The sequence below is a fragment of the Chroicocephalus ridibundus genome, chromosome 4, assembly GCF_963924245.1.
Source record: "Chroicocephalus ridibundus chromosome 4, bChrRid1.1, whole genome shotgun sequence".
NCBI lineage: Eukaryota > Metazoa > Chordata > Aves > Charadriiformes > Laridae > Chroicocephalus > Chroicocephalus ridibundus.
In genome coordinates, this window is record NC_086287.1 from 37,168,380 (window position 1) to 37,183,006 (window position 14,627).

The following is a 14,627-nucleotide window of genomic DNA, read 5'->3' on the forward strand; positions in this document are numbered from 1 at the left end:
TAATTTATGCAGGACAATATAGGTTTGAAGAAAAAAGTGTAAAGTAAATGATTCTCCCCTTTCTCCACAGTCAGGAAATTTAGGATTGGAGTCTGAAAAACTTCTCTTGACAAGGTATTCTATAATACAGTTTTTTTCCTGGGGGCTAAGGGGAAGTAGCACGATAGAGTTATCCAAGCAAAATAAGGAAGATGAACACAAAGTGAATATATCAAATATATCTTTCCAGTAATAGCGTACTAAGTGAATGTTTTTTCAATGTACGGACCTTGGCCCTATCAAGAGGGCAGATAGGAAAGGTGAGGGATAAATCCCTGGTTTAAATTGTGGTTTCTTTGCCTTCACTGCTTGTTGAGGTCCATTGCTGTTGCAGCCTAGGAGCATTTTTCTTTGCACAACCATCAACAGATAACTACAACTTTTGTGTATTTTTGTCTAATGGTTCAACATTTAGATTGTGGTACTAAGAAAAAGAGTTCAAACTTGCAAACATGTTTTTTGTATAATTTTAACTGAAGTAAATTGAAACAAAGTGTGGATGATGTTCAGTTAAGTGCAAACTAGGAATTTTCAGAGGTTTTGCTTTTTTTTTTTTTTTTCTCAGTCTCTGGTGTGCTGCTCTATGCCTCTGCTTTGGGATGTGTTCACTGATTCTTTCCTGGATATTGAGAAACTTTTCTTCTTGCTAAGTAACTCATAGTAGTTGAGGACAGGGACATAACAAATCATCTGCTTATGTTAGTCTCAAGCTTTCCTTTTTTTTATTTCATTTTCTGAGAAATTCTATTGGTAGAGTTAAAAGGAGAATTTTAGACAATACGGGGAGATGGAGATGTGGAGGACAAGTACTGTGATTATCAAGGCGTATGTGGGAGGCATAGCCTGTTTACTCCTGTCAGTTTCTTTTATCAGTGGACTCCCTGACTAGTTGATCAAAGGGTACCAGAGAAATTCTGGTATGTCTAAGGTGAAAAGATTCAATAATCATTGAAGTCTGATGTCAGAATATTTGAAAATATTAATTTCATGTTTCGGCACTGACATTGTATTTTTTAAACCTGTGTTGTGAATATATTTTGGTTCTGTATCACATCTGAAAATATTTTTCAGCTTAAAAATTGAACCTTACAAAATTGTTCTATGCTTGTATGGAAGAGACTTTACTTGAAACATTAGTGAAAGAGTATTTACTTACAAAGGTCTCTGTGTGGGTTTGGCATTTAAGTAGGTTTCAAACATTCATGCAACAAGCACTGTGCTGTTTAACTCTGGAAAGAAAAAATATCAGAACAATGTCTCAGGCAAATTACTATCTATTTTCTGTACTTGCTTAGTAAGATAATATGACCAAAAAGTAGTTTCTTTTCATTTGGAAATACCACTCTCCTGTTCCTGTGTTTTCAGAGTTCCATTTTTAACCATAATATCTGTCAATGTTTATCCACTGTTAAAGTATAATATTGTTGTTCTCATGGTAAGCATATATCTATGAATGGAAAAAATGTGCGTGTCTTTATTCTGACTCCTCTTTTCATTTTGGGGGCCTGATCAAAAATACTTTGTAATCATTTGAATATGGCATATTTTGAGTTACACTTGTATTACGCTATTGGAACTTAAATTTCTGTGTTGTGGGTGAAAGAAGGTGGAATTTATCTCTGCAAAGAGCTAGCATTATTTTGTGATCATTGTCTGTATTGATAATTTGTGTTTACCTCTGCATTTTATTTTTTTTGTGTCTGATACAGATTGTTCATAGTCTGCAGTTGTTTTAAAATATATTGGCCGTTACAACAGACACCAAAAAATGAGGTGTCTACAGGAAGAATTGGTGCCCTGTTCTTAAAGGAACATCTAAGTCTTTCTAAATGAAAAATCATTCAAACAGTATCTAATACTGGCAATTTTCCTCTGTCTGCTGCTAGAACTTATTGGCCAACTAGGTCAGACATTATTAAAGTTCAAGTGGCCCAGTGGGAAAAGTAATGGCCTTATGCTACTATGAATTTTAAATGCTGCCATTTCTATGTATTGCACCATCATCTGTTCTCGCACATCACTAAATTGTATAGAAGTTGTGGGACCAACCAGTGTCAAGGTCATAGAAGTGATGACTCTTCTCCAGTAGCCTTCTCCGAGCTTTGTCATACAGTTACTCTCATAACCCTGGCTATAGGCAGCCAAGTTGTATGCACATGCCTGCATTTAACCTTTTTATTATCATTACATAGTGTTAAGCCTGCAATGCAGGATGTCTTTTTCCTTGAACTCTTTACTTTTGGGTTTTATTTTTGATCCAACCAAAGGTATGAAATCGACTTTGATGAAAAGACAATTTTTAGTAAGTGGTTTGTATTTAAACCTTTTGAGTTGAGCTGTCGTACAGTTTATTGAACTGGATATCAGAGAATTTCAAAATTGATTAATGCTATAGTTCTGTAGATGTGCTTGAATTTTATCTAGATTTTAAATGCGGTGGTACTATGTCTGAAATGAGCATATCAGCAGGTACTTCTTGTCATATATATATATTTATTGAATTTTTATAGTATTAATATATTTGTAATGGGAGTATTTCCCCAATGACACTGTATTGGCTTTGTAGTTCCCAAAGTAGTAGCTACTGATAATGTTTCATTGTATAGAAGGCTTTTTATGCAGAGATAATAAAACTGGTTTTGTATCCCAGACTTGAACTGGTGTAACTGGAAAGCTGTAACATTGCAAGATAGCCACTTTACAGAAGTTACTGTGTTGTAACTAAGACTTAGGTACTTTTATGTCTCTTAGTTACTCCAATTCAAACTCATATATTGATCTAGACACATCTATTGACACACACGCATATATATAGACACATGTATTGATTTAGGTTAAATTAGTAATTCACTGACTTCCGGTAAATCAACGTTAAATTAGTGAATGATAAAGTACAAATGTGTACAGAGACAATAATCTGCTTTTTGAGAATTTTCATTCAGAGAAGTGATCACAAGCATATTAAAACTTTAGGAAATATTTTAATATTAAGAGCTGCAGTGAAGAGAGGTTAAAGCCATAACTATTCTAGAGGTCAGTGAGTCTCCCTCCCTTGTTTCATGTTCTTCAGTGCTTGGGTGCATCTAAGCCTAATGGTTCTCAGGCTTTGATAGGCCTTTGTTATTCCTGAGCCTTTCTGGATCCTCATGTGGAATGATTTGGATTACTAATAAGCCTTTTTCCCATCCTGATAATCCTGACACGTAGAAGAAATTCTGAGAATCCACTAGTAGTCACCTTCTCTCAGGTGGGAAGTTCACCATCAGGCTGGCTTTAGTTCATTTACAGGTGTAACTGTGGTGCTTTTTATCCTCCATCCTGCAGTTCTGGGAAGCCAAGGAGGCTCTATGCATCTGTGCACGTGTTACGCATTTGAACCGATGCCGCTAGATCTATTTGAAATCCACTATTGACAGAGTTTTTAGAAATAAGAGCAGACTAGTTAGCATGTGATAAGCAGTACAGCAACATTGCTTTCTTTAGGAGTCCCAGTTCCAAAGTGCGTGCAGTACAGAAGTTGAGAATTGAAAGGCTGTTTGTGTTTCTTTCATGTCTTTGATAATGTAACAGGAAAAATGTATTTTAGACACACATTATGGAATTTCAGGGTAGCTGTGAGGAGGATTCCCTTTCCACCCCCAGTCATTTAAATTTTTCAAGTATATGTATTTATTTCCTCACAAAGATTCTTAATCTAGCATGGCAGCACCATGCAAATCTACCCCTAAATTGTATGTGTTAACTTTTATTTTAAAGCTCAATATTGCATTAGCAAAAATATTTAAAAACTTATTATACGTGGAAAGGGAAAGTTCTTTTCCAGTTATTAGAAATGAGAGACTCTTGCTGTCTCTGCGAACATTTCATGAAGGGAAGTGATTAGCAGCACATACTGATACTGGAGACTGTGGAAGGAAAGAAACAATTTCTCCCCATACCTGAATATCTGTAATACCCAAGTGCAGGGTTGTATGCACTTCCAAGAGAAGGTTTGACACTGCTGCTTGGGGATACGTAACACCTGAATTTTGGAAACACAGCTCCTGCCCTCATGTTCATTTTTTTAACCAATGTATTTATTGTCATAACAAGGTGGAATTTCCATTTTATGAAAGGGAAGCAATGAAGCAATGTTCTTTGTAGATTTCATTTGTTAAAAAAAAAGTAAATCAAGGCTATTCTCCCTATATATAATATATATTTGTATTGTGATGGGCTTTGCTTTCCCCCTGCTTGTCTCTGCTGTGAATAGTCACTGGATTAAATACCGCTGTTCATATTTACTCTTGATATTTTTTATGTACAGATCTCTCTAGATCTTCTTCCTTTGTTCCACAGTAAAATACATGAAATGTAAAGCTGAATTTTCAGCCTTTCTATTTTAGGCAAAAAGTGTGGAGTTAAAGGTGGGGGAAAGGAAGTTCAATTTGAAATGAATAGATGAAGCAAGTGGAAACTTGGTTTTGTACCTAAAATTATATTTTTTTCAGTAATGTTAGAAAATAAAGTAGAAAAGTGTAACTTCTATCTTATCCCTAAATAATTAATTATTTGCAAGGGCTGATAATACAGTATTTGCACAAGTTGTCATGTTTGGATTTTCTCCTGGTGAGGCTGGAGTAGATAGCAAATATTAAGTTGAACAGCACCCCAAGTCTTGGCTAGATCTGCAAGCCTGCTTTGTTGAGAAGATTATTTGACCCAATTAAATTATTTTCATCCTTACTAGCTCCTTCTTGGCCTGAGTTTTTTATCAACTCTAGTTATGAAGCACTGATCTGCATCAGTATATTGTCTATTACTAGTTTATATATGAATACTCATTGCAAACCAAAGCATTTCTGAAATATTCTTCATGGATGATAGCATTCCTCCTCTACCAAATTCTGGGATTCATTAAAAGGCAATGGTGTAAATTTTATTCTAAAATATTAAATGACCAAAAGGCATATTCTTTTTCCAGCACCAGACTTGCAGTTGCCTTTTTAGCTTGAATGACCTCTAAGATCTTAGAGATAATTTCTCTTACCGCTTGTTCTGGCCTGACTTGGGCATCCCATTCTAAATGTGGATGGACTTTGATATCTGTAATACTTCTTTTTTTATTATAAGCAAATTTTTATATGTTTGTATCATTTGGAACCTAGAAATGACATTTCATTTATTTAAAATAAAAGTTCTTTTCCTTTTTGAAAAATTGGCATTTTGTAACAGATTGCAGATTTCACATTTTTCTGCCTAAATCCAGCTATATATTGACAGGAACACAAAGTGCATCAGGCATTCAGACATCAACACAGAGTAACAAAAGGTAAATTGGTTCATTATGAATGCTGGTGTATAAGAAAAAGAGGATATTTGAAGAGCAAGGCTGGTTGCTTTGAACAGAGCTCTGGAAGTTAGATCCATTACCATCTGGAATTGCAGAAGGAAATGTTTCCGTGGACGTGGCTGCTACAGAGCTTAAGAGGAAAGTTTACTTGTCTTCCTGGAAAATAGATTTAGTTCTACAGGATGGATAAGAAGTTAATTTATTAGTTATTTAAACTAGGTAGTACTTGGAATTATGAGTTTGGGGTTTTTTTTGTTTGATTGTTTGTTTCAGAAAATCAGCAAATCTGTACTTTGGCTCTGTAGTTGGTGCTCAACAAAAGAACTTGCTGGACATAAACGTGTCTATATCCCAATCTTTCCAGTGAGCCATGAGGCTTGCTATAAAGTTAATTCTGTAAGAGGCAATAATGCAGCACTGAAATGTCATTTTGAATAAAAGATATTTTCAGCGTTATGTTTGTTTTCCTAGGTATCTCAGCTGTATTAATTTTTCTGCTCATTTGCTGCTTTGAAATCCTATATAGAAGCATCAGAGGATGGACAAAGCCCTAGGAATTTGGCGGCTCCTGTAGAAGTAATGATAACTTCCATGGCAGTATCCCTGCTGTCAGTATCAGCAGTTGTGAGCGTGCTGTCTTGCAGCGCAAATGCACGTTCATGACATTCTGTCCCCTCTCCAACTACACAATACTGTCTTTTTCAGCACTTTCTGAAACCATGATGTTTCAGTTTTCCGTCAATGGCATCTTACAGTAGATGCTCCAGCTGTGTTTTGAGGAGCTGTTTCATTTTGCCAGTAAATTGTGGCAATGGAATTGTGGCAAGGAAATGCTGAGTGGCAGATAAGTGGTTGTAGTGTTTAAGAGGACAACTATGTTAACCTGAAGAAACATGGAAGCAGCCATGTGAAGATACAAATCCACTTTGTCTGGGAAAGGAGAAAGATCTGGTAGTAAGGCTTGAAATTCTTTGTATGGTACTATTGAAATAATTCTCTTTGTCACACTCATAATGTTTTTGTACTGCAATCCAGTATATATCCAACTTGTTCAGTTACTGGACTGAATTTTTTAGTGTTTGTGGTAAGTCCTAAGTGATCTGAACAGCTGGAAGCATGGGAGAGGGCTGTTGGACTAAACTGAAGTAGAAGAGCAAAATGCAAGGACACCAAGGGAACAAATAAAATGGACAAAAGTCAGGAGTGTGAAGAGAGGGATAAGGACCTTAATTCTTTTTGATATACCAGTGGTTATAATAGGATAATTGTACAATGATTACCATAATTGAAAAGGGGATAGCCTAAAAATATAAAAATTGGTGTGTCAGTTGAAGAGAACTCAAACCAGAAATTCAGTTAAATGCTGTCCTGTTTTGTTTTGGTTTTTTCCACATCTTTTCTCCAAATTCAGATCTACCATTACAACCATGTAAATATGCCAGATAATAATAGTTACGTGGAGAGCCATTAGGGGGCCATATGTATACAACTTATTTATAGCCTGCAGGGTTGTTTTTTTTTTAAATAAATCAACTTGAAATACCTTAGCTTTGCATAAGTATATAACCTGTCTAAGTATATAATTTTAATTTCTTTCCTTTGTTCACCTTCTAATGATTACCTGTACATTTGAAGGTTGCCATAATTGGATGGTGCACCTTTTGGGGAAGCGTTGTGGTGCATATCTCCTGGCCTGTCTGTGAAGTGGTGTATATTTAAGAAAATTTAAATTCGTGACTAGATTGTAATTCATTTTTCTGTAATCCATGAATTTCACAAATCTGTATATTAGTTTATGTTGGAATCATTTTTCTACAGTTTGAACATTCAGTCAGTGAGTACTCGGGGTGAACATCCTCATGTGTAAAATACCAGAGATCAAGGCTCAGCTTACTGCTGTCACAGAGATGTTGCGCTGGGCAGACAAGGCCAAAATTCAGTGTTATGGCAAAGATGCTGGCAGCACAGGTATGGATAAGACAAGCTAGTAAGCTCGTTATATAGTACTGCGTTAATCTGTTCGCTTTGTTCCTAATGCTTCAACTGGTTGGTTTAGAGGTAACTTTTCATATTGTGCTACATAGAGATACCATCTGTTTAAACCTGAACAAACCATTTAGTCATTCTGTGCCTCAGTTTTACCTTTTGAAAATGGGAGTAAAACTTCCTTATCTTAAATTGGTATTTCTGAGGTATGAAAATTGCAAGGAGAAAGGCATTTAAGTATGGAGAGAACATTTACATTTGATGTACATATGATGTGATACAGGTGTTAAATTCACATACGAGAAATCTGGCAGTAGAGCAAGACTTTAGACATTGCTGGATCTTTGAACTACCTATGCTGTGCCTTAGTAGGTAAGTTCACGAAAGGAAAAATGTTAATTATTCATAATGCTTTGCTGTACCATAAAACTCGATTTATTGAGACTATAATTTGTTCAAGTTGCATGTAGTAGGAAAATATATCAGGAGTAATTAATTGTATTCAGGATGTGATGAGGTAGATATATCCACAGAGGACAATTGAAAACAGTAGCGGTGTGGTATTGATTGCCTTTCAGAGGGGAAAAAAAAATCTTGTCCCATTTCTAAATGTTAACAATTCAGAGAGAAAAATTCCCACTTGGGAAGAATGCTTTCCAGGTTGCTTCATTGCCAGGTGTTTGACATTGAGTGGAGCCTTAGATGAATGAAGCTTATGGCAGCTTTTGGAAATGACCGACTCCGGGGAATCTCTGCTTCCTGCTGTGAAAGTTTCTATTTTCAAAGCACATCAGTTTCAGTGGGAATGTTCCAGTGGTCCCATATGCTACTTCTGACAGAGGGGGAAGTTTTTAACCTGAATATGAGACAGCTACTGAAGAGGTTCCCTTGCTGCTAACAAAATGAATTTCAATATGTTGCCAATGAACAAGCGGCATGTTCCCAACTGCTGGTGGAATTTAACTCCATCAATTATTAATGGAAATTTTGCTTTGTTTTCCTTTTCGCCTGTTCCCTTTTAACTCAGCTACCTGCTCCTGATAGGACTTTGTGTGTTCTGAAGCTGAAAAGGGAATCACCCAAACAATATGATCGTTTGCTTTGAAACTCTTGCTATATTTTCCTCCCCTCCCTCGTACGCTCTCTCCTTGACCTAGCAGCAGGAAGCCTTTGTCTGAGGTGTTCATCTGGAACAACTTTTCCACACTTGTTTTCATGTTCTGTTAGATTACAGGGCAGCAGGCCTACCTTTGAAGCTCCCTTCTCTTTTGTTTCTTTGCAGTGCACTCCAGTAATTAACTTTGTCCTTCTTTTATTTGTTCCAGTCAATCGCAGTCCACTCTGCTGAGCATCTTCTCCCAGGAGTACCAGGTTAGAAGTTTTCTCCTTTGTGAGGGTTGACAGGTGCCTAATTGAATGATGAATGTCCCTTTATTTCTTTGTAATTGAACTGCCAGCTTTCTGATTGGTTTGGAGGATGTTCCCTTTTCCACATCAAGCACCGCCTGAGTCTCAGTGGATGGCTGCCAAGCCTACCCATCCATCTGTCTAATAACATCTAGCCTTTGCTTATTTGGTGGACCTGTAATAAATTATGCTAAACCATTATTATTCTGACAATAATAATTTCCCTGTGTTGCGTGGTTCCATGTGCTAAATGTTTGCTGACTTGCACTGTCAGTGCTGCTTTCCATTGCTGACAGAGATGATGATAAATGACCATTGCCGGAGTGGCAGAAGGCAAGAGAGGCAGAAAATGGAGTCATTTATCATGAGATGACAGGTGTCAGTCAAGTGGCAAGTCTCTATGGAATTACTTTTGGTAGTTTTTCAAATAAGTTGTTTTTAAGCAATGTTCTTCCTGGTTAAAAATGCCAATTGAATTGTAAAACTAGAGTGCACCAGACTTAGATGGAATTGAATTGAGGGAAAATTAATACAAAGGTTGAAAGAGAGAACAAGTTTTTCTTTGCCCTCTGCAGCCTTCAGTAAACTTATTTAGTTTCAATTATTGTGACCTTACTGGCTTTTACATATATGGTACATTGCAGTACAGTCTGAAGACGTTCAATTCAATAGGTAGATTGAATGTCATTTCTGTACAGAGTCTAAAAACATAGTTCAGTTTATATATCAAAGTGTAGCCAAGGAACATGTGTTTGGGTAGTGGTGATTTCTGTGTTTTGATCTATGACACATTTCTAAGACTCTTTGTTTGTTTTTTTGTTTTTCTAGAAACAAATCAAAAGAACACATGCCAAACATCACACTGCTGAAGCTATTGAAACTTACTACCAAAGGTATGACCTCCCCACCCCGGTTAAGAGTATCATCAAAACTCCTAATGGTTATGGCAATTATGAGTAAATTAGCTTATTAGCTTCTGAAGCTAATTTTCGATAAAAAAACCCAAAAATTTGGGATGAGGAGGACAGAATGGTTCACGTAAAAATGTTTTTTAGCGAAAATGTAGAAATTTTTCAGCTTTTGTTCAGTCTAATTATGAAAGGGTTTACTTCCCTGGCTCTAAGTCAGGATAAACAAATATTTTTGCAGTGTGTGTGGTAGCATTTATTATACATTGCCTATAGTTTGTAATTACAGGATTTCTGTGTCAAGACAAGTATTGATGATAACTTCCTTACAGCAAGGGAGCTTGTTCTGTTACAGTTGCTTGTACTTCTAAAACAACATTTGTGTTACATTACAAAAAGTTACATATTAAATTCATGTGTTGCCAGTTAAAGCACTAATTTTTAGATCACTCCTGTTTTATCAACAGAAGTGTCAGAAGTAGCTGTTAAGGGAGGATGAAAACCTTTATGTCATTTTACAGTATTTTACAATTGTTTGCATCTTAAGCTAATAAATTGTATTTGCTACACCTTATAGTTTGTCTGTTACTTCTACAGGCTTTACTAAAAGTGTTGCAATGACATAATTGGGGCATACTGATAACTGGTAAAGATATGCAATTAAAATATTACTTTGTAGACTGACATATCTGAGGAGCTTGCATGGCAAGTGAGTTCATATTTGTGATTATAGATGTCTGCTATTTATGCTTGATATTAATCTATATGAATCAGGAAAATAAACAAAAAGCCTTCATTTGTAAACAATTAACTGTGCTTCTGCAGAGTCATATATTTAAAACGTAAGCGCAACCTGATTATATCAGACACCGGTTTAGTATATCTCGTGTGAATTGTGCTGTTTTGGGGGTTTGATTTTCTTTTTTTAGTAGTTGTATTGTTCTGTAAAAATTTGTGCCTGGATCACATTGCACTTTTCCTAGTGTTGATTCTTGTTTAGGAAGAATATTGGCTTAAAGTTTTGTTGTGTTAATAACCACGTGTATACAATACTATTTTTAATCACTTTTCACTAGCACAGTTTCAGTGAAGTGGCCTATGTTAATTGTAACTGCTGTGTAAATAACCCTTTTCTTGGAACATATGTAAATAATTTAAATCACTTTTATGGTGTGTTACTGGTTCCAACAACTTAAACCTGAAACATGGGACCAAATTTTCCTTTATGCAAAGCAGTAGTTGTATTGGTGTCAGTACGGCTGAGGTGTGATTAAGTTTGGCTCACATCAGGTAGGAGGATTTGGTCTCCTGTCCCCTTCTGTACTGTCTGAAGTATGATAGCAGTACATAACTAATGCATTATGTATGAAGCTATATGGTGGTGGTAGAGAAAATCATTCTTTATGCTATTTCTGGGTATTTCATATTGCAAATGTATTAACATGGCCGAATAAAATGCACATGTTTTAGAATCAGAGATGTTCTGGTTAATAGTTAGGAAACTCATCTCAATCCTGTTTTAGTAGATTTACTGTGTAGTATGTTTCATAAGCTACAGGGGCCGACTACTTGAGTCAGAAGCCCGTTTGAAATGCTTCAAGCATAAACATGACAAACATGTCTTCTCCTCTAGTCTTTTGTAGCATCCATCTTACCGTTGTAAACCCCACTCTGTGTGGTATGCTCCTTCCTATTCCCACTGACATACAAGCAGGTAATTGTGCTCCCGTTGCTTTCCTAAATCAGAAACTACCAATTTTTGAAGGCAGTCATTTCCAGTGGTCCCTGTTGGGAGCAAGTAGAAGTACAGTTGAGTGGAGTAGTTTCTGCTGCTCTGCTGAGACTCACTAGTCTTAAATTTAGGCAAACACAAAGGCAAATTACGAGAAGGATCAGCAAGCTTTTCAGAACACTATTGCCATCAGCGTATGAGACCTGTTAGTCCATAATGGAATTGCCAGTAGCATTAGAAATAATCTGACAGAAAATGACTCCATTGTCGGCTGTAGCTTCGCTGTTCGATCAACTGGATACATGTTTTAGAGCATTAATCTCATGTAAATCTTCATGGTTAGGTATTTTGTTTATGATCTCTTCTTTTTTATTTCTGTTATAAATTTTCAATGTTTAAATATATACAAGGCATCTTGTTTTGTGTTTGTTAATGCAGAATTCAAATAGGTTACAGCAAGAAGCTTTTATCATTTCCTTTACTCATTAAGCCTCAGAATAACTTGCAAACAAAAAGCCCTCTAATCCTCTGTGAAGAGGTTTATGTAAAGGTGTTACACCCATTCCACAGAAAGGTAAAATGATAAAGAATTTTAATGTCTGTAACTAATAAGCAGAAGAATGGCTTCTGATGGATTGATAATGATAGAGCTGAAAAGGCTGTGGCCTTCTAATGATGTCAGTAATGATGTGCTATACGAATATAGATAGGATAAATGAGCAGGTTCAAATGTTGGTAACTATTGTTCTTTTTCCACATGGCTGCAAAGCACAAAGTGGCTTCCAATAATATAGCTTATTCCCATCAACTCCTGAGAACAGGTTTTAGGCATTATTGAAATGTTAACATCAAACAGTGAAAGTAACAGAAGTGAGGAAGGCAATATTGTGTGAAGTGATGGTCAGAAACGTCACTGTGTATCCATATTGGTCTAATACCCTTAACCAGAAACATTAAGCCTTTGCCATTGATAGGATAATGGCATTCTATCACCCTTTATTGGATCCTAAATATTTCTTCTTTTATTTTCTCTTTAGAATATTAATTTGGTTGTTAGACTCTGATTTCACCAACGTAAGCCTTTAGTATTTAAACTACTGCCCAGGTGATAAAATTTGGATTAAATTTGAGATTTTATGGTTTTGTGCATAGTAGTGAATTTAATAAGATATAAAGTACATCTTCATAGTTGAAAGTCATGTGGAACCCAAAATCTTTACTGTGAATAACTGAGGTTTATTTGTATATGATGCATCTTTAAGTAGTACAGATGTAATTTATTTGTTTGTCGTTAAGACTTTTTTTTTAAATTTCTTGATTTATTGTGGGTTTTACTAGTGACTTAATTGAGATTGATATATCTTGCGGATGAATAGGAGACAACCCTGGAGAGTTAGTGATTGTTTAAAATACTTATTTCTTAAAAGATTTCCAATTAAATACTCTGAACTGGGATATTTTCCCCAAATAGAAGAGATTCGCAAGGGATGCTAACAAGTATAAGCTGGCCTTTTCTTGCCACTGCAGAATTACCTGGCTTTGTCTTGTCTAGGTACCTGAATGGGGTGATGAAAAATGCAGCTGCCCCTGTATTACTGGAGCTGGCCAATGAGGTAATCATCTTTACTTTTTTCTTTAATCTTCCAGTGTAAAACCTAAGGGGCATATCTATAGTGACTTTAGTGAGAAATGTAATTAACCTAAAAAAAATGGTTTCAAGGCACATTAGACATTTAAAATGGTTCCCCAGTCTGTTAGTACTTACAATAATTAGACAAAAAGCCCCATTTATTAATAAATCAGTTAATGTAATTAGTCTCCTAACTTCAAGGCAAACGTGTAAGAAACTCTGAATTTGTATTTTCCTGCAAATTTCACGCAGACGAGAGGTCTTTAATGCACAAACTTACTGAAAATTCCTACATTGATTAAATGGAGTTGCATCAGTTTTACTTATATTTGATTCCTTGTTCTTAATAACAAAACCCATCTAAGATTTATTTTTTTAAATAATAGGAAGGGTTAACACAGTTCATTTTCCTGACTCCGTTTATTTCTGTTCATACAGATTAGAGGATGGCTAATGAAAACTGCTTAATATAAAACAATTAAGCAGAATAAATTCCTCAGTATAGCCATTTCCTAGAAAAGCTGGTGTATGAGAAGTTCAGTACAGTTGCCATTAAAGTCTTGACAAATATATTGATGCTGTTTATTAACTAGAATATGAATCTGTGTTACTTGCATTAAAAACTTCTATCTAAAGCACTACCTTAAAGAAGATGCAAAAAGTTTGAAAAAGTGGCAGTGAACCTCCTAAAAAAAAAAAAAAAAAAAAAAAAAAAAAAAAAAAAATTAAAATTGATGAAATATCTACCCCTTAAACTCTAAAATATTTATTTACAATATTAATAACAATACAATAGCTGATACTCCTTGGAACTGCTTATGCAACCCTCAAAGGGATAGAATGAAATGTATGCTGTTTTGTGTTGCATTTTAATAGAAAATGTAAGAAGGAGGCAGAAAATGAGTGTTTGCATTAAAAATGATACGGCACTACGAACATTAAGTGTTGCAGTAGCAGCAAGTTCTACATGTTACATTAGTAAGGAAGAATGGTTTCTCTCTCATGTACATTGCTGCAGCCAGCAAATGAGCAATTACCTATCAATTACTAGAAGGTTTTAATGGTCTGTGAAGTGTCCACATATCCTGATCATACAGTTAGCATAGAATAAAGGATTTATTTCATATTAGTGGTAATGTGTAGCTTCATATCATTTCTGGAAAAGATACGTTTTAAAGTACTGAGAATCAAATGTACTTTTAATAAATAAGTACAATCTTATTAAGAATTTAGGTAAACAACCCGATTCATGATATATCACACCCATATTATATGGGAACTGTCATAAAAATATTTCAAGCACAAAGTAATATATCTGTTACTGGTTCTTTGTATATTTTTTTGCACTGATTTAGAGACGATGCATATAATTTCTGACTCTAGTGAGCATATCTTTGTTTATATTATACTAATGCATTTTTGCAATTCAGATCAAAGATATCCGCAGTTCAGAAATAAATAAAAATTAAATCTAAGAGAAAGGGGAGATATACAAAGAACTTATCTGCTTCTGATTTTGTAGTAGCAGGTATATAAGAAAGGCAATGCATTTTGTGACTGCTGCCTAATGCATTAGGGAAATGTGGCAATAAC

At 35.4% G+C, this 14,627-nt stretch overlaps 1 protein-coding gene across 3 annotated transcripts in view; it reads left to right on the forward strand.

Moving 5' to 3' along the window:
• Positions 1-14,627, forward strand: part of CDIN1 (CDAN1 interacting nuclease 1) — a 128,423-nt gene that overhangs the window by 17,840 nt on the left and 95,956 nt on the right. For 2 of the 3 annotated variants that reach the window (XM_063331489.1, XM_063331490.1), the window contains exons 2-4: positions 8,683-8,728; positions 9,593-9,657; positions 12,957-13,017. In XM_063331489.1, coding sequence (XP_063187559.1) covers positions 8,683-8,728; positions 9,593-9,657; positions 12,957-13,017 — 172 coding nt within the window. Of the gene's footprint in view, positions 1-8,682; positions 8,729-9,590; positions 9,658-12,956; positions 13,018-14,627 lie in introns of those variants that run through there. The other variant, XM_063331491.1, reaches the window with a different exon arrangement.